General features: G+C 54.7%; 1 protein-coding gene across 2 annotated transcripts; it reads left to right on the plus strand.

The window, feature by feature from the left end:
* Positions 1–356: 356 nt before the first annotated feature.
* Positions 357–20,054, plus strand: RPS6KL1 (ribosomal protein S6 kinase like 1). 2 transcript variants are annotated; one of them, XM_074996773.1, is made up of 11 exons: positions 357–441; positions 1,493–1,797; positions 2,336–2,460; positions 3,582–3,674; positions 7,336–7,383; positions 8,636–8,768; positions 12,237–13,235; positions 14,211–14,300; positions 14,525–14,607; positions 14,944–15,039; positions 15,176–20,054. In XM_074996773.1, exons 2-11 carry the CDS (start codon positions 1,539–1,541, stop codon positions 15,284–15,286), a joined length of 2,037 nt encoding a protein of 678 aa, XP_074852874.1. In that variant the 5' UTR covers positions 357–441; positions 1,493–1,538; the 3' UTR covers positions 15,287–20,054. The 2 variants fall into 2 exon arrangements, with proteins under 2 accessions (XP_074852874.1, XP_074852875.1); XM_074996774.1 differs by lacking the exon at positions 12,237–13,235.
* The last annotated feature ends 43 nt before the right edge of the window (positions 20,055–20,097 follow it).

A 20,097-nucleotide genomic window follows, 5' to 3' on the forward strand; every position in this document is an offset into this window, starting at 1 on the left:
TGGCGCACCTCAGGGAGGGGAGCCTGGGTTCTTCCCGGGGTCTGATCTTTGTTCCCCACCGGGTTAATTAGCAGCCCCGGCCCCCAGTGTCCGCGGCCGGGCCATTGTTGCTTTGCTTGCACTGCCCACCCCGCCGCCGCCGCCGCCCGCGCCCCGGCTGGGCCCGGGCAGCGCCCCCGTCCGGCCTTGCACCCAGAGGTCATCGCCCCGCTGGGCGCCTCGGGGCTGCGGCCCCAGCTCCCCTCCCCGCGCGGCCGCTGTCGCTTTAAGACGGCGGCGGCGGCGGCCGGGATTGGCGCTTTAGTCTTAAGGCGGGGGGATGAGCTCATCTGCAGCCAATCGGCGGCTGCGCGGAGCCGGCCCCGGCGGCGGCGCGCGGGCAGCGGCTCCCCGGGACGAGCTGGGTCCGCACCCCAGGGAGCCGGCTCTTGACTCCAGCAGGTACTGTCCCTCCCCGCGCCTGGCTCTGCCCGCCGCCCCCGGGCCGCCGTCGGGCCGCGGCTCCTGCTCCCCCCGCCTGGCTGCACGCGGGGCGGCGTTGTAGGCAGGGAGCGGGGCCCGGGGTGCTGCCGCAGCGCTGCCCCCCCCCCACTCCCGAGCACGACCCCCACCCCCGGCTCAGCAGCCCCTAGTGCAGTGTGGGCAAAGGGGCGGGAGCTCGGAGCGGTTCCCATCCTATCCGGGGTGAACAGTTTGGTTCAATGGCTCTCAGCCCACCACCCCCGCGCGATGGGAACTGTTCCAGCGCTGCTGAATGGGAGCTGTCCCCCAGCAGTGGCCTGCCAGCGCCAGCCCGGCAGTACCATGCCCCTGTGGCAGCTCCAGGCAAAAGGCAGCAAGAGCTTCTTGTGTCCAGCGCTGGTCTGTGTCTCCTGGTGGCCTGTTCAGCCACGGTGAAATCCACGTGAAGGACCCCAGTGGCCTGGCTGCTGAGATGCACACAGCTCCCTTGGTGCATCTCCTCTGGAGGGAAGCGATCAACCCTGGTCCTGAATGTGAAGATCCGGGGGCAGAGCTTGGGCTCAGGTTCTGCTGCTCTCCTGCGGTTTGCAGCTGCGGATCTGTTTCCTGCTTGATGGCTGGCTGTGTCAGCAGCGATGAGCGGCCAGAAATAAACAGCCTTTCACTTATTTTTTTTTTTTTTTGGCGGCAGTAGTGCCCCAGCACAGCTCTGCCACTGTCCCTCCCTCCCAACCTGCAGCCACCCTCTCCCTGCTAGTCACATCCTTGATACCATGCACCCAGCTTTGCTAGTGCCTCAGTCCTGGTCCCCTGTGTAGCTCTGCCAAAGTGCTTCACTCCTGCCCAGCTAGTCCGGGCTTGGTTTCCTCCGCCGGCCAGTCTGCCAGTGTGCAAGGCCTGGCCCCTGCTATTACTCAGTGCTCCTGCTGCCCCCTCAGACTTTGCCAGCGCCCTCCCTTCTGCTGCCCCCACCTTCTCCCCAGTGCCATGTTGGAGGGTTTATTTTGTTTCTCCTCTGCCCTTCCCCCAGGATTGCCGGGGGAGGATGCTGAGGATGCCCTCGGAGCAGCCAAGCCATGAGCAGAGTCTCCCGTGAGCACCAGGACTCGGAGCCCTGCTCCCGGGCGCTCTCCCAGGCCCGAATGTACCTGGAGCAGATTCGGAGCCGGGTCGCTCCAGGGGGCCCTGATGCCCATGGAGCGGGGAAGCGGGATTACCTGGTGGATGCAGCAAAGCAGATCCACCTGGCGCTGGAGCGGGACGTGAGTGAGGACTACGAGGAGGCCTTCAATCACTACAAGAATGGCGTGGACGTGCTGCTCAGTGGGGTGCAGGGTATGGCAGGCTTGGGGGTGGGTGTGTAAGGTGCTGGGTACGGGAGGCTCGGTAGCTTGTGAGGCTCAAGCTGCTGGAGTGCACTGAGCGCATGGGGTCTGAGTGCACGGTGGCTGTGTGGGCTACATGAGACATTGGGGGTTGCTTAGCACCGGCATTAAGTATATAAGAGGAGGAGAATCTGCATGGCTTTAGTGTGGACTTCTCTGGGTTTCTGTGCCAGCAACCATGGATGGTCAGGCTGACGCCATGACTAGCTGGCATGGGGAAGGGACAGGATGATGTAAATGAGTCAATCCCTAGCTGTCTGGCAAGGGGGCCTGAGCAGAAGGCTGAAGACTAGAGGCACAGGGTGCAGGATGGTGACTGGCTGATGAAGGTTGGGGGCAGAGATGTGGGGAGGGTGCATCATGTGGGGTCATGGCAGCGGGCTGTGGTGCAAGGAAGGGGCATTTGGAGGAGTAGAGCCTCTGGGGGAGCTGTGCAGAACTGAGGGGCTGGAATGGGGACTCAAATCGGATCCTTTTCCTCCACGCAGTTGATCCCAATAAGGAGCGCCGGGAGGCCGTGAAGCGGAAGATCACGCAGTATCTGAAACGGGCTGAGGAGATATTTAACTGCCACCTGCAGCGGACTCTGGGGAACGGGAGTTCCACTGCCACGGTGAGGAGGTGGGGCTGGGAAAACGGCTGCCTATGGACCCAAAACTGCCCTACTTGGATGGGCTGGGCCCAGACCAAGACTGAGTCCCGCCCCTGCTGCAGAATGGTGATGGTATCCATGTGGTGGCTGAAGGGGAGCTCACCCCATCCAGTTGCAGAGGTGAAGGGTTGAGCTGGCTCAGACCAACCGTAGCCCATGGCACTATTGGGACTCATGATTTTCTTTTTAAGGTGGTTTATTTAAGCCTCAATTTTTCTTGTGATTTTCTTATTAAAAATGACTGTGGTCCCTAGTTTTCAGAAGTGCTGAGGTCACAGCTTGCCTGCCTCAGTGAAGATGGACGCCATGCCTGCCTCTCGTGAGAATGGCCTCCATGTCTTTGTTCCCAGTGGGACTGAAGCCAGACTGTCCTCAGTGACCCTGTGTGGACCAGACAGGAGGCAGGGGACTGTGGAGAGCAGAAAATGAGATCAGTGGGTGGGGGTGGCGTTCCGGGGCATGTGAAGCGCTGGGACCCAGGTGGGAGTCAGATGACCGTGTGGAGCAGTGAGGCAGGAAGGAGAATGTGGGGAGCTGGAAGGGGTGTGTTGTGGGATAGGAGGACTGGGGAGACCGAGAGGGGAAGGTACGGGCAGAGTAAACTGAAGGGAAAAGGAGGGCGAGTGTGAGGGCAGAAAACTGGGGAGTAGCAAAGAGAAGAGTAGAGCAGGATGCAGCAGTGATAGTCTGGATGGGGGCAGGAGAGGAAGGTGGGAGCTGGCTGGGTGGGGGACAGAGTGAGTAGAATGGCTGCTGCCCCACTTCAAGGACCCCAAGAGGGTGAGGGCCGTCCTGCAGTGCTGTGTTTGCCCTTACGGTCAAACTTCCATATGCTGGAGGTGGGTGCTTTGCCCTAACAGCAAAGGAATTCAGACACTGGCTGAAACCAGAATCCATTTATTTAATTTAATTTTGTTTTAATTTATTTGTAAAGCTACCACAGTTTTGGGCGGGGTGTTGCTAATGGTGTCTGAACTTTTACGGTTGGCAGTTTGCAGGGTGAAAGGGGATGCCTCTTCCAGCAGCAGCCCTGGGCAAGAGCATCTCCAGGATTCTCATTCTCCTTTTTCACTGCCTCACAGGGCTACAGCAGCCTTCGCTTTCGGCCCATTAGGACGCTCAGCTCGGCTGTGGAGAACCTGCGGCGCTGGAAGGTTGTGGGGGTGATGGAGAAGGTATAGTGTTGCAGCCTGGAGACCTGGTGTGGAGAGCCCCTTGCATTGTGTGTGAATTGAGGCTGGCCACCCCCACCTCTTCCACCAGGGAAACTTGAGCGCTAAAGCAAGTGGGGCAAGCAGGGGGCACTCTGAGTTGAGCACTGACTGACGGACCAGCAATGCCCCCAGTGTCTTGGCAGGAGGGCCAGAATGGTACTGGTGTCTCGGGGGGCACTCTCTCCTGAGCTAGTACTGACCCGAGAGTGGTGGGGAGTGTGTTGTGCTGCAAGGGGCACTGTTGGATGAGAAATAAAACCGATGTACCGACCACTCATCGTCATCAAAGGCCTCTAGACCCATGCAAACAATTCAGTGTCCTTGCCTATTTCCAACCTGCATAACTGCATTCTGCCTCTATTGACTGATGCTCAGTTGCTATGGTGATGGATGCCCTGTTGGTTGCGTAGACCCCAGCAGAAGTCAGGGTCTCTTGATGATGGTGTTAGTTTCCCAGCACACTCAGCATGACAAGGCCTTGGAGTAAAGGTGATATAGGCTCATTCTCCTTGATCTCCTAAGGAGGGTGATGAGATTAATTCCCCTCTGCCTCTCCACCCTATCCCACTCCAGCAAGTCTAAGACGTATCCTCCTCTGCCCAGGCCCAAAGCTGGGATACAACATGTTACACAGACCTAAAGGGAGGAACATAATTAAATGTCATAATGTAGTAAGAAAAGCCAAAAAAGATTTTGAGGAACAGCTAGCCAAAAATTCAAAAAACGATAGTAAAATGTTTTTTAAATACATTAGAAGCAGGCAGCCCGCTAAAAAAGCAGTGGGGCCCTTGGACGATAAAGATATAAAAGGAGCGATCAAGGAAGACGGTGCCATTGCGGAGCGATTAAATGATTTCTTTGCTTCAGTCTTCACGGCTGAGGATGTTACAGAGGTTCCTAAATCTGAGCCAGCCTTTTTAGGTGACAAATCTGAGGAACTCACTCAAATTGAAGTGACATTAGAGGAGGTTTTGGAGTTAATTGATAAGCTGAATAGTAACAAGTCTCCAGGACCAGACAGTATTCACCCAAGGGTTCTGAAAGAACTCAAATGTGAAATTGCGGAGTTATTAACAGTGGTTTGTAACCTATCCTTTAAATCCACTTTGTACCAAATGACTGGAAGACGGCCAATATAACACCAATATTTAAAAAAGGCTCTAGAGGAGACCCTGGAAATTATAGACCGATAAGTTTAACATCAGTACCAGGCAAATTAGTAGAAACACTAGTAAAGAATAAAATTGCAAGGCACGTAGAAGAGCACGAATTGTTGGGCAAAAGTCAGCATGGTTTCTGCAGAGGGAAGTCGTGTCTAACTAATCTATTAGAATTCTTTGAAGGGGTTAATAAACGTGGACAAGGGGCACCCAGTGGACATAATATACCTAGATTTCCAGAAAGCCTTTGACACGGTCCCACACCAAAGGCTTTTATGTAAATTAGGTGGTCATGGGATAGGAGGAAAGATCCTTTCATGGATCGGGAATTGGTTAAAAGACAGAAAACAAAGGGTGGGAATAAATGGTAAATTTTCACAATGGAGGAGGGTAACTAGTGGTGTTCCCCAGGGGTCAGTCCTGGGACCGATCCTGTTCAACTTGTTCATCAATGATCTAGAAAATGAGGTAAGCAGTGAGGTGGCAAAGTTTGCAGATGACACCAAGTTGTTCAGGACAGTCAAAACCAAAACAGATTGTGAAGAACTACAAAAAGATCTCAGCAAACTGAGTGATTGGGCAGCAAAATGGCAAATGAAATTTAATGTGGGTAAGTGTAAGGTAATGCATGTTGGAAAAAATAACCCAAATTACACATACTACATGATGGGGTCAAATTTAGCTACGACAGATCAGGAAAGGGATCTTGGAGTTATAGTGGATAGTTCTCTGAAGACATCCACGCAGTGTGCAGCGGCAGTTAGTAAGGCAAATAGGATGTTAGGAATTATTAAAAAAGGGATCGATGAAAAGACAAAAAATATCATACTTCCCCTATATAAAACTATGGTACGCCCACATCTTGAGTATTGCGTGCAGATGTGGTCTCCTCACCTCAAAAAAGATATATTGGCATTAGAAAAGGTTCAGAAAAGGACGACTAAGATGATTAGGGGCTTGGAACGGGTCCCATATGGGGAGAGGCTAGAGAGACTGGGACTTTTCAGTTTGGAAAAGAGGCGATTGAGGGGCGATATGATAGAGGTATATAAAATCATGAATGGTGTGGAGAAAGTGAATATAGAAAAATTATTTACCTTTTCCCATAATACAAGAACTAGGGGACACCAAATGAAATTGATGGGTAGTAGGTTCAAAACTAATCAAAGGACATTTTTCTTCACACAGCGCACAGTCAACCTGTGGAACTCCGTGCCCGAGGAGGCTGTGAAGGCCAGGACTCTATTAGGGTTTAAAAAAGAGCTTGATAAATTTTTGCAGGTTAGGTCCATAAATGGCTATTAGCCAGGGATAAAGTATGGTGCCCTAGCCTTCAGAACAAGGGCAGGAGATGGATGGCAGGAGATAAATCACTTGATCATTGTCTTCTGTTCTCCTTCTCTGGGGCACCTGGCATTGGCCACCGTCGGCAGATGGGATGCTGGGCTGGATGGACCTTTGGTCTGACCCAGTATGGCCATTCTTATGTTCTTATGTTCTTAACATACAATAAAGATACAAGAAGGTGAAAATACAGTGGGATTTCCTGTCCCTCCCTCCCTGGCTTTAATGTAACTATCTCTTCCTGTAACTCTTGGGCCGCGTCTACACGTGCACGCTACTTCGAAGTAGCGGCACCAACTTCGAAATAGCGCCTGTCACAGCTACACGTGTTGGGCGCTAGTTCGAAGTTGAAATCGACGTTAGGCGGCGAGACGTCGAAGTCACTAACCCCATGAGGGGATGGGAATAGCGCCCTGCTTCGAAGTTGAACGTCTAAGTAGGGCACGTGTAGATGATCCGCGTCCCGCAACATCGAAATAGCGGGGTCCTCCATGGTGGCCATCAGCTGAGGGGTTGAGAGACGCTCTCTCTCCAGCCCCTGCGGGGCTCTATGGTCACCGTGTGCAGCAGCCCTTAGCCCAGGGCTTCTGGCTGCTGCTGCTGCAGCTGGGGATCCATGCTGCATGCACAGGGTCTGCAACCAGTTGTCAGCTCTGTGGATCTTGTGTTGTTTAGTGCAACTGTGTCTGGGAGGGGCCCTCTAAGGGAGCGGCTTACTGTTGAGTCCGCCCTGTGACCCTGTCTGCAGCTGTGCCTGGCACCCTTATTTCGATGTGTGCTACTTTGGAGTGTAGACGTTCCCTCGCAGCACCTATTTCGATGTGGTGCTGCCCAACGTCGAAGTTGAACGTCGACGTTGCCAGCTGTGGAGGACGTGTAGACGTTATTCATCGAAATAAGCTGTTTCGATGTAGTGTGCACGTGTAGACGTAGCCTTGATGTCCTATTTCTGAGGTAACTAATGCTGATTGATTGAAAATGCGGAGGGGTAGCTAGTGACGCTAAAACAGCAAGGACAAGAGGTAACTTTTAGACGAGAATGAGCCAAGTTACTTCAAATGGGACTTGGGGTGACAGAGATCTCCGTTTCTGATCTGTGCTGTCACCATTGCTTGCAGGTGCAGCTTGTCCAGGATTCAGCCACTGGGGGGACCTTTATACTTAAGGTGGGTGTTTCCTACCCCTTGGCTCCTCCATCTTGCTCTCTTTTGAAGGAACCCTCCAGCAGGGGTTGGCTCATACAATCCTGAGGTGTTTTTCTTTCAGCTCTGTTTGTGCTGCTCAGCAGAAACAAATTTTATGCCAGTATTCAAGGTCCCCCTTAAATCTCCCATGCCCTGGCGTGACCCTCTCTCCTTTTATTTCGTGCTGTCAGAGGTGAATTCAGTTTCCTTGTTCACTCAGACATGAACTGCCTTCCCACTGTCCCTCTAATGGAACCCAGTCCCATGGAGCTGGTTGGACCTATGCCTTGCAGCTGTGTGGATCTGCGTCCAAATAATGAAATGGATCACAAATGACATGAGTCTGGATGTTCTCAGTCTGAATCCCTGGGACATTTGTCCAGCAGAGTGAGGAACAATTGCCACTGCTCATGAGAAGCCTGCCAGGACTGTAATAAGAGAAAGCTTGGAGGCTGTGGGGTAAGAAGGAGGGCCGTCAACTGAAGCTGGCGAGTGAAGAGGATTCAAGTAGCAGAAGGGCTTTAGAACTGGATGGAGGCAGACAGGCAGAGTTCTGTGAGTTGGGGTTGGCATTGGAATAGTGATGGAGGTTACAGATCAGGAATAACCTGCACTGGCAGAACTGTGGGGGGGCCCAGGTGTGGAGTAGCTAAGGGGTGCTGTGCAGGTGTACAGGCAGATCTGTCTGAGCTCAGCAGGCGGAGAGCTCTCCTCTAAACCTTTTCAGACCTCTGTACTCCTTCGGGAGTCTGATTTGTCTGGTGTATCCCCAAGTTTCACCTCACATAAACTATTCACAAAATCGGACATAAAAATGCAAGTGCCCCTTTAGCACGCTGAAGCACACTATGGCTGAAAAATTGCTGGCAATCATTTTTGCTGTATAATGATAAGTAAACTGGAATATAAATATTGTGTTTATATTTAAGTGTATAGAATACAGAGCAGTATAAACAAGTCATTGTGTGGAATTCTAGCTTCTACTTTGTGCTTTTTGTGTAGCCTGTTGTGAAACTAGGCAAAGAGCTAGGTGAGATGAATACCCTATAGGAGACTACTGTGTACCGCAGAAGTGCACGTACCGCTGCTTGAGAATCACTCTTCTAGTCTACATGACCCTGGTGGACTTGTCAGAATGGAATAGCCCAGTGGTTGCCCCATCCAGTCTTGTCCCCACTGGTGGCCAGTGACATTCCTGAGCCGTAAAGTTCCTGGCTCTATATTCTCCCTGCAGAGCCTCCCCAAATCCCACATGGAGACCCGAGAGCGACAGACGATCATCCCACATGGCGTCCCCTTCATGGCCAAGCTGCTGCACTACTATGTGAGCGAAGACTCCATCTTTCTCCACCTGGAACATGTGCAGGGTGAGTGGGATAGCCAGGACCCTGCACCTTTCTTGTCCTAGCCCTGCTTCCTTGGCTGTGATCTGGAAAGAGTCTCTCACGTTCACTAGGGCTGTTTGAGATTATGTTTTGCAGAGGGCTCCTTCTGCTTTGTAGGGTGATGTTTCAGGGCGTGGAGACCTTGCAGCAGAAGCCAGCAAGCAGCTTTGGGGTTTGGTGGACTAAATACAAGTTTTCTGTGATCCATGCGACTGAGAGAGTTGGCCAGAGATTAGGCTGATGGAGGCCGGGATCTGGGGATGGGACTGCAGGGGCTGGAAACAAGGCTGCTGGGCTCCTGGAGCCCAGAGGAGAAGTGTGGAAGCAGGACTCATCAGAGCACAGAAATCACTGTGCAGATCAGAGTATGGGCGTGGCTAATCAAGTATCCCGTCTCCCACAGAGATCACTGTCAGGTGTTCTAAGGAAGGTGCAGGAAAACCTGCCATGGACAAATAGTGAAATAACCTTTTAGTACAGGTTCTTCCTCACCCCTGAAGCTGGAACGTCCTTTCCCTCTTCTTGCTGTCTGACGAGCGCACACACAGCTGTGTATCCCGCCCCCTGTTCTCCAACGCTACCGCTCAGTGTTTTGTAGGCATGCATCATGTCCCTCCTGTTCACATCCTCTTTAAACTAACTCCCCAAACTCGTCACCCTGGGTCCTTGCCTGGAAGTCCCCCCAGGTCTCCAATCGCTTTCACTCCTGTCTTGGAGCCCCTTCTCTTCCTGCTCTTTTGGGCTTGTCGGAGGGTGACCAGGGCACAGTGCTCTGCGGGTGGGGAGGTGTGAGGTGCTGCTGACTAAGATGATAAGGCTTTGAGCCTAGCGAGGGGTGTGGTTTGGTGGCTCCCGTTATAGGAGAAGGCAAGAGTTTGGGACAGATCCTGCAAGATTTCTAGTCCCAACCGGGGAAGACTTTAACCTTGGAAGATTTGGAGCCATGTGCTCAGAGGCACTTCTTGTTTGCTGGTTTCCAGCAGCCAGCCTGCCTTAGGTTGCTGTGGGCTGTGCAAGTTTCTGCGCTGGGGTGAGGAGGGAATGTTTCCCCTAAACCATCAGACTAGTGGAAGCTGGCTGGGGTTTTGTCACCATCCTCAGAGCAGAGCTTAGTGCTTGGCTTTTGCGCAGCTGGAGGGCCGGCATTCCCCCTTCTTGGAGGTCACGGCTTGGACCCACGTGGGAGCTGTTTAGTTGTACCAGCTTTTGGCAGGCGCCTAGTGCAAGAACTCGCTCATTTAGGCTACAGCTCTAAAAAGGTAATGTAGGGAGCATCCCAAGGGCATCTGCTTCTGAAGCAGGGGCACAGTGTCTGACCCCCTGGGGGCAAAAGCGGACCACGAGCTGAGAGACTACTCCAGGAGGAGTACCCTGCCCACGATGGCTGTGTTGGTTGGGAGTGGAGTCCCCTCTTGACTCAACCCCTGAACGGGAAAGGGATACGAGTTGTCAAATCTAGAATCACACTTAGCGTGATGATTAGCTCCCTCTGTGGTGGGAGCTGCCAAGAATTGGTGACAAGGGATGGATCACTTGATTACCTATTCTGATCATTCTCTGGGGGACCCCTGGCATTGGCCGCCGTCACAAGATGGAATTCTGGGTTAGATGGACCTTTGGTCAGAACCAGTATGGCCGTTCATATATCCTTAAAGTCGGAGCTGGAGGTAACCCATAATAGCCAGGTCCTTGCCTTTGTCCATGCCACGAGCACACAGCCAGCACCATCCTACTGCCCGGAATGTTGTCAGTGCCACTCCTTATGCGTCCCGACACCCTTCAATTGCCCAGCACTGCGGAGCACGCTGTCACTCCGCTATCTGCAGCGGCACCTAAGCCTCTTCCCTGTGGGGCTGCAGCTCATTTCTGTTGCAGCCCCATCTCCAAGTAACCCAGCTTGCTCCTTCCAGCGTGCATCACCCTGCTTTGTCAACACCGATTTCCATCCGCCGAGGTGCTGCCCAGTTACCCAGCTGTGGGTCCCTCAGGATTTCCTCTGCCTTTAGTCTCCACTTACGTAAATAATTAGCTGCGAATGTTGCCATCTGCCTCCTGCTCTGCTACCTGCCCTGCCCTGAGCCCTCTGTGCCTCCTATCCTGTGCCCTGACTCCTCCAGCTCCACATCCCCACTCCCTGCCCTGAGGGCCCTGTAATCCATCCTACGCTGTTCCTTACAGGTATTGTCCTCTTGTAACCTCCCCAACCCCCCACCCCCGCCCTGGCCCCCTTGCAAGGGAGGGTTGCAGTACTGTAACAGGGAGCTGGTTAAGTCTTCCAGATTCTGTGCCAGCCTGGCCTCAGCATGCATGATAGAGCAGGCTGAGGGAAGTTTGGGATCTGCACTGCTGTGTCCTTCCCAGGCCTGCCTGTGGGGGAGGAAGAGGCAAAGGGAGCAACTGCCCCAGGGCCCAGAGATACAAAAGGGCCCAGAGCTCCAGGTCACCATCGCTGCTACTGTGACAGTGATGGCAACCAGAGCCCTGGCTCCTTTAAATCACTGCTGGGGTGCTGGTTGGTGTGCTCTGGGCAGCGCTGAGGGCTGGGGGAGAGGGAGCATGCCACAGACCAGACAGCACTGCGAGCTGGCTGCCCCTGTTCCTTCCGGGGACACAGAGCTGCCCCTACCCCCCACCCCTTTGCCCAGGGCTGGTGGAAGCCGTCAGCCCCTCTCATCCTTCCTCTGCCACCCCTCCCTCCCTGTCCCCAAAGCTGCTGTGTGATGGCTGGCAGAAGGGGCAGCTTGTGCGGGGCTGAGTTGGCTGACTGTGCAGGGAGGGGATCCCCTCCACCAGGGGAGTTCTTCTCCACCTTCAGGGCTCTCTGGTGTGCAGTTCCCAGCATTATCCCGGTGCCTCTCTGACATAAGTGCCACATTTGCTACCCTGGTGTTACTCACATAGTAGCTGATTTTAATGTGGCTGCAGATATTTGTTAACCACGCAGCTGCTTCGTTGTCAAGTTCCTGCAGAAAACACCTGGGTGAATGCCGTCCGGGCCTGGGGACTCACTGGTCGATCATGTATCTGTTTATTCCAGCTCACTTTCTTTGGGAACCTTATGTTCATTGTCGCGGGGGCCAGAAAAGCCTGCTAGGGGAATAGAGGAGATGGTCGGGGGACAGGAGGAGGAGTGAAAATGGGTCTGAAGTCTGGAAGTGAGACAACTGTTGGGATCAAGGAAAGGCTGAGGGGAAGGGGTGGAGCTGGGCCCTGGAAAGGAGGAGAGAGGTTGCTGATGGGTCCAGAAGGCAGGGAAGAGAAGAACCCCTAGTGATTATGGGGCCCCGAGAAGATTCTGGGTGAATTTTTTTCAGCATGTGAGTTTAAGCTGCTCAGCATGTGAGCCTGAGATCTGGGCTCAGGGTAGCAGGTGGTTAGGGTGTCCGTCTGTGCCGGAGACCTAGAATGCTTGCCATGCCTCATACAGTCTGTCTTCCCTTCACTTTCCAGGTGGGACACTCTGGTCCCATCTCCAGTCCTGGCCTCGTTTACAGCAAGGTTCCTCCAACGGCCCCAGTAGCCTAAACCCAAAGTCCATCTCAGCTCTGGAGGGCCATGCTGAGGAGCAGCGAGTATGGAACCCCTCAGGGGCTGGTTCTTGGTCCAGCCAGAGCTCCAGCTTCTCCCTGAACAGCGGCACCGACCTCTCAGCCTCTGTGAATCACCACTCATCAGAAAGTGCTGCCCAGTCATCTGCTCTGGTGCAGTCATCTGACCATACAGCTGCTAGACCAGGGACTGGCTGCAGGTTCCATACTGGACCCACCAACGGCCCTAGAGCAGCTCCTCGGGGGAAGGATTTAAGTGCAACATGTGCTATGTTTGGTGTCACTGATTCTGCCTTCATGGCAGTGGCCAAGGGACGTGGGCATCTGACCAACCTGAGCTTGACCTTCCAGTCACATGACTTATCAACCAACAGTGATGGTGTAAGCAGCGTATCAGGGAGAGAAGTTTCTCAGCAGGACCCAAGGCTGCCAGCTGGTGAAAGGCTGCCCCAGTCTCCTGATGCAGCCCCACATGCCATGGGAGGAGGCTGCCTGGTGAAGGTGGAACCTCAGGTTTGCCAGGTATCTGATGCTCCCTGGGCTCAGCGCACACAGCTCCCATTGGTTCCCCCAGGACCAAGGCAGCTACATCCTGTCACCACCTTGTACAGCTCCAGGGAGTCCTACAGCTCTGACTCTGGGGGGCAGGAGTCATTGAGGAGTATCTCAAGGGCCCGAGGAGTAGCAGGCCATGGTCAGCATAGAGAGCATCCAGCTGCAGGAGAGACTGAGCCTTCAGCCCGGCGGTCTTTCCAGGAGGATGGCCAGGGGACCTGGGATGTGAGCGAGGAGCTCGTCCGGCTGTGGGCAGCTGAAATGCTCTTGGCTCTGGAGGGGCTGCACCAACAGGGGGTGCTGTGCCGGGACCTTAACCCCAGAAACCTGCTGCTAGATGGTGCTGGTAGGTGCTGCTTGAAGCTCTAGCATGAGGAGAGGTTTTATACCCTCAGCAAAGGGGCCTGTGGCATCTGATCCCCTCACTGCAGCTTTGTTTGTTCTGTGAGGTCTGATTATCTCTGATCCAGACTCACATCTGTGCTCTAGGCCTTAGGGGCTTCTGGGAGACAGCTACAGTCTGCTGCGTATGAGCCTGGAGAGCACTGTGAGCTCCAGTGGAGGCAGAAGAAGGCTGCTCAGAAACACTGACTACATGGAACTCATTGCTCCTGTCTCCTGGGGAGTCCTGGCTACTTGAGAGACCCCTCTGAGCTCCCCACAGGGGAAGTTGAGATCACATGGGGCAGTCCAGCTAATAGTCCCCAGGGCTAATGGTCTGAGGGTCTTTGTTGGTGCAAGTCAGCCCTCCCACCCTTGGTCCAGCAGCCTGAGTTCATTGCTCTCCAGAGAGCACTTCAGGGCCTGTCTCCTCTTGAATGTGTGTGCGAGAGAGATGGGCGTGGGGCAGTGTAGCAGCCTACAAAGTGAACAGTGACCTCTTTGGAGGGCTCCTTCACATGTGGAGCTGTGAATATGATCCTTTCCTGTTGCCCCAGTCCCCCCATCCTCTCCTTGCTCTAGACTACATCCAGCTCCTTTTGCTCGGATCCCATCCTACCCAGTCCTTCCATGAGGTCACTTTCCTGGCCTGTCACTTTCCGAGCCCCTTCCCCAGAAGAGTCTAGCCCCTGCTATGCATGTGGGAATCATGTGATTTGGGGCCTGACACTCTGGTGGGGTTCAGGGCAGTGAATACATCCAAGCTCAACTGTGCAGGGAGGTACCAGTGGCTTAGCTCCCCCCTCGCTATACCCCCAGCTCCCATTGCAGGGGACAGGAGTCTGGAGGGACAGAGTCAGGGATTATGGCACATGCTGCAGTTATTGAGTGTCTTTGGTCCTGACCTCCTGCCCTGCTGCTGACCGAAGCTGTTTTACAGGTCACATCCGTCTCACCTTCTTTGGCCAGTGGACCGAGGTAGAGCCACCGTGCTGTCGCCAAGCTCTGGAAGATATGTACAGTGCCCCAGGTAAGGGACACATCGACTGCTTTCTCCTTCCCCCCTCCTCTGCCATGCACATGTGAAGCAAGGACGCCCCCTTGAGACACAGTGTGAGATGTATAGCTGCCCTGTGGCATCTCCCACTCTGTGTGAGCTCCCCCAAGTGCAGCCGCCCAGGGGAGACTGATGCTTAGTTGCCTTTCAGCCTCTGCCTCCTATTTGATCTTCAACTCATTTGGCTTGCTCCGCAGAAGTGGGTGGGATTTCTGAGCTGACCGAGGCCTGTGACTGGTGGAGCTTTGGGTCTCTGCTGTACGAGTTACTGACTGGAATGGTGAGTGGTTTCTCTGTTCCCACCCCCTGTCACAGGCAGGGGGGTCGCACAGTAATAATCCTAGTGTTGGTGCCCCCCAGCACATGGTGGCTAGGTGAAGTCTGCACGTGTGACTCCTAGTAGCTGAGCCTTGGTGTCTGGGTGCTGAGAGCCGGAGGATGTTGATCCACTGAACTGTGGGAGATGGGCACAGGGGCACTGATTGTCACCCACCCGAAGTTTGCACAGAGGGGCAATGGCAGATGGGATGTGAGGAGGACATTCCTCTTTCTCAACAGTGCTTCCTGCACCAAGGGCTCCTCATTGTCTGTCTGTCTGTCTGTCTGTCTCCCACAGTCATTGTCCCAGAGCCATCCCTCGGGGATTCACCCTCACACCCAGCTCCACCTTCCAGAGAGGCTCAGCCTGCCTGCTGCATCCCTGCTCACTGAGGTGAGGACATGGACACTCAGCTGCTGCAAGCAATGGCCGGGGCCAGGGCTCAAGGAGCTCTGACAGGAGCCTGCAGCTGTTCCTTTCCCTCACTGGCATTGTGCTGTCGCTCATCCCTGTGTCCATTTCCTTCTAGCTGCTGCAGTTTGACCCCAAGCGGCGCTTGGGCTTCGGGGGAGGTGGAGTCAACAAGCTGAAGAGCCACCCCTTCTTCAGCCCCATCCAGTGGGGCAAGCTGGTTGGGTAGACAGACACCTGCAGAGCAGTGAGGAGTGAAGGACGCTGTCATGGTGTCAGGCAGGGTGCTAGCCACTGATCTGCAGGGTGGCACCGAGGGAGAGCCCCAGATCATTGGGACCTGTGATCCTGGGTGGTACCTGCAGCTCTGCCAGGCGGGGGGAGGTCCATTTTAGCACAGGCAGGATGTGGCGGGGGTCTGGATTGTGTTCAAGTTGCAGCCTTGGGTTCTTCCTCCTGAGCTAACTTCCCTTTGTACTGTAGTAACATTTCCAAGAGATTAGACCAGGCGGGAGCCAAATCTTAGTGTTCCCCTCCTGCCTCCAGAGGTACTACCTCCTTCCCTCGAATCCTCCCATCCTCTCCCTACATCTAACCCAACCCTGGTAACTGTCACTGACCCTACAGCAGCAAAGGCATCAGTGCCAAGGGGCCTAGCTCAGCCCCCTTGGCCTAGTGCCCTCACTCTTCCCTGGGGATTCTGGCCCCTACAAACCCTGGGGGGGCCACCCTCCCTTCCTGCCTGCTGCTTTCCTGGGGAATCCCAGGCTCCATAGCTATGAATGAGGCTCGCTGCTCACCCAGGGCCTAGTGGGGCAATTATCTCCCTCTGGGGCGCAGGCCCCCTGTTAGTGCCTGGCTCTTCCTCTGCTCATGGACTCCACTAAGTCCTGGGTTCTGCCTGTGCCTATCAGTGAGGGTGCCCCACAACTCAGCTACTCCCTCTGTTTCTCTTGGCTGCTGCCTGAGCTCTTTATGGCTTACTAATGCACTCCCGATGGCTACCACTAGATGGGGTGTGGGGTTGTGGTCAGTGTGTCTCACCTAATGCATGAGCACTGGCAGCCCCTGCCCACAGTGTCCTGTAGGAGAGGTGGGGATGATCCTCTAAGTGTGAGAGGCCACCTCAGGGTCTCCCACCTGCTCCCAGTGAATGTCTGAAATCAATAAAACAGCTTCACCCCCATGGTGTTTGTTCTGCTTTAGGGACTGGGGCCTAGCTCAGATTCCTAGCCTAGTCCTTAGTCCACAGCACCTAGGAACAGACCCACTCAGAGGTCACAGACCTTAACAGCACTCCTCGGCCACACGGAACCATGACTAGCAGCCAAGGCTGGGCGGCGGGGGGGGGGGCCGTCCCATTCCTGTTTTACAGCACTTGAGTTGGGCCTGGGACAGTTCCCCCTGCTGCCTTAGTCTCATGAGAACAGGAGCCCCTCCCTGGAAGAGGTTGGGCCGACTTCCCACTCCTATAAGCCATGCTTCAAGGGCAAGGGACAGGGCTGGGACTATTCCATTTGGCTAGTTAATAAAGACACCCCCAACTGCTACTAGCCTGAGCTGCTTGACCCAGGCTCAGTTTTCGGCCATTTGTAGCAGCGGCTTTTGCACGTGTTTTCTGTCGCTGTTAGACCGCATGGCTGTGCTGCTTTTTGGCTATTGCAAACTAACCGCTGCGCACATCAGTTCCCCTGGCTGGCAGCATTGCCATCTAGCTTGCCTGCCTGCACCTCCTGCTCCCCCGCCCCCCCCCCCCCCACCGGCTCCCTCAGCTCTCCTTTCAGGGAGCTGCTGTTGCATTTCCAACCATTGTGCCTTCCCCACGGTTACTGCTGCCCTTACAGCCGCCTTTAGTTACAACTGCCTGGCCGCGAAGCCCATGGGCAGGAAGAGGTTAGTGAGTGAGGGTGACTCACTGGACTGAAGGGCTGGGGGCACAGCCTGCAGCTGGTGGGGCAGTGCTGAGGAACTGGCCAAGTGGCAGGAGCAGACACGCCATTAACCAGCTAGAGCCGGCCACCAGGCTGAGGCACTGCAGCGCGAGGGCTGAGGAATGCACCAGTGCCTCTGCCACACAGGGGTGGGGCGCCTGACTCCTCCTTCACTGAGAACTAGGGCCTGGCCTGTAAGACCCCCCCCCCCCAAACAACACCACCTCAAGCCTGCGCTGCAGCTGCCCTGCACTGTGCCAGTCTTTGGCCTTGTAAGCAAGGGCCTGATACAGGGGTGTGGGGCGGGGGGGGGGGCCTGGCACAGCTATGTTGCATGTGCTGCTTTTGCATTGGTACTTGGTCTAACGCAAGCTGGGTAGTTGGGCAGCACTGCCGTCTCCTTAGCCTCACAGCCCCCCCATGGCCTGGAGGGGGCAGACAGCAGGGCACGGGCTGGGTCTTTCTAATGCAAACAGCTAGTGGGGCAATTCTCACCCTCTGGGGCAGGGCCTATTCATGCCTGGCCCTTCCACTGCTCATAGCCTCCACTACCTCCTGGGTTCTGCCTGTGCCTATCAGTAAGGGCTCCCCACAACTCAGCTACTCCCTCCCTTTCTCTTGGCTGCTGCCTGAGCTCTTTATGGCTTACTAATGCATTCCCACTGGCTACCACTAGACGGGGTGTGGGGGTTGTGGTCTGTGTGGCTTACCGAATGCATGAGCACTGGCAGCCCCTGCCCCCCCTGCCTTGTGGGAGAGGTAGGGATGATGGCTGTGCCCCCCCACCAGTAGCACAGCACCCAGCAGGGGTGAGCTCCTGGTTTGGGTCCTCTTTCATGGCAGCCAAAGAACTGCCTAGTCCCCCTTGCCGAGCTGCTCCCTTGCGCTGAAGGCCTGGAACTTGGAGCTCACCAGTCAGTGGTTGCCCTACGTGCGAATCTTGGGTCTCTGCCAGGGCCTAGTGGGTGAATGAGCTGGGGCAGCAGCCTGCTAACGGGCTGTGCCACTTGTGTGAATCTACTCAGGCTGTGGTAGGTTTATGTGCCCAAGACCTGAGCCCCCCTGGCCTGAGCAGCCAGGAGCTGGTACAAAGGGCAGGGAGGTCCGGGGATATGCAGCTGGGCTCCCTTTACTGGTCTGCCAAAGAAAGGCTCCATTCCCACAAACCGCTCAGCTAAGCAGTGCCTTGTCCGCTACTTCTTCGCTGAGGCTGTCCCACCTCCACCACCACCTCACTGACTGCCCCTAATCAGGTGCTGGACAAGCTACCCTTCAAAAGCAAGAGATGAAACTCTCTCTCCAGGCTTGTCCTTTTGGCCAGTATGGAGGCCATTGGGGGAGGGAGGGGAGAGACAGCAGAGGAACATGGCTGCCTATCTGGCCCAGCCATTGACCCAGTAGCTGTGTCGCTAGCACATGACCATGCTTGGAACTGGGAAAGGGGCAAAGAGGCCAAATGCAAAAGGAAGCCAGGCCCTCTAGCAGAGCAACAGTGCTCAGAATACTGCTCCCTCCCTCAGGGAGCCCAGCCGTTCTATACCCTTGTGCACAAGTGCACCAGCACGTGCAAGCTAGCGTGGCTGGCCTCCAACTGGTTCATTGCATGGGCAACATTCTACCAGCATGCAGCACAGCCACCACCTCGGAGAACAAGGCTGGCTAGGTCCCACCTGTAAGTGTAAAAGCCCCACACTGGGCAGCAGGGCTAGTCAGAGAGGGTTTGGCCTTTGTGTTTCACTTCCAAGCACGCAGGAGGAGTGTGGGGCTGGGCGCACTTTATCACATAACCAGGTGGACAGTTCCACTCCACAGTAGCTGCCCCGACGCCCCTCAGTAGCACAAGGGCTTCTTTCTTGACGTCCAAGTAGAAGTGTTTTGTACCTCAGGTCTATTTTTTCCAAATGAACATGAGCTTTCCTAAGCCTGCCCAAGCCAGAGCGCATCTCAAAATAAAGCAGGTTTGAATCACAGGACCTGGCAGCACCGAGCTTTCAGCTATTGGCAGGTGCATATTCCCTTGCCTTAGTGGCACTGCTGCAGCTGCAATTGGATCTTTTAGCAGAAAGGGCTGTTTCATGCTCATAGACATAAAACAAGCCAGTAAAAGTGATTGCTAGAGGCCTATCAGCACTCTTCCCAGCAAGGCCTGATGCAGTCCATAGCCAGGAGCAGCTTTCCAATGTTCCAAGGGCCAGAGCTTCCCATGAACAACAACGTCATGCCCAGGGGGGCTGAGATTCAGCTTCTGGTTTTCATTTCTGCGTTTCATTTCCTTTTAACCTTCCTCCTTTCCTTCCTCCTCAAACCTAAGCACCCCTCTAGCCCCTCCCAAGAGTGCCCTGCAAAGAGCAAATGTCTTTGAGCAGTAATCCAGCACTAAACTAGGTAATAGAGGGGTTATCTCCCTTCCTGCTCTGTGGCACCAGGACTGGTGCAGGCAGAAAATTGTTCTCCCCGAGTGATGACGACCACACCCACACGCACGCACTAGTAGCACGATATTGACAGACATCAGACATTACTTTACACCTCTGCACCTGCAGCCTAAAGTGATGCTGCAACTACATCCCTCAGCAAGTTCCTGTCTAGCTGGGTTTGACTCAACAGGAGCCTTGGCCCCCAACAGACAATCATGGCACCAAACCAACCACCTGTGTTTCTCATTCCCCTAGCAGACACAACCAGCAAAGATTCTCAACCTGTCACTGCCACAAATAGAGTGAAGGCAGTACCCACAGCATGAAGACAACCAAGAGCTGATGCTGCCCCAGACATGCAGATAAAGCTGCACACCTGACCCAGTGATTGGAGAAGCCCCCTCTACACAGATGGGGGGGAGCCAGCTGAGGCGGCCATGCTATGCTAGATACCCCTCCCCAGCAGTTATCTGTGCCCTCAGAAAAAAACAGGCTGGGAGAATTAATGAATTTATTCCCTTGACAAAAAGGCCATGAGAGGGAGCTGGTGCAGAGAAGGCAGTCAGAAAAACCTTGCCTCAGCTTCCGTTACCACGCTGGTGGCAGATGCCCTGGTGCAGGGCCCAGTATGAGACTGCCCTCTGTGGGGCCTGTCTGCTCTTCCTGCTAGTTCCTTGCACCAAGTCAGGGAC

This window comes from Carettochelys insculpta, chromosome 6 (assembly GCF_033958435.1).
Source record: "Carettochelys insculpta isolate YL-2023 chromosome 6, ASM3395843v1, whole genome shotgun sequence".
Classification (NCBI taxonomy): domain Eukaryota; kingdom Metazoa; phylum Chordata; order Testudines; family Carettochelyidae; genus Carettochelys; species Carettochelys insculpta.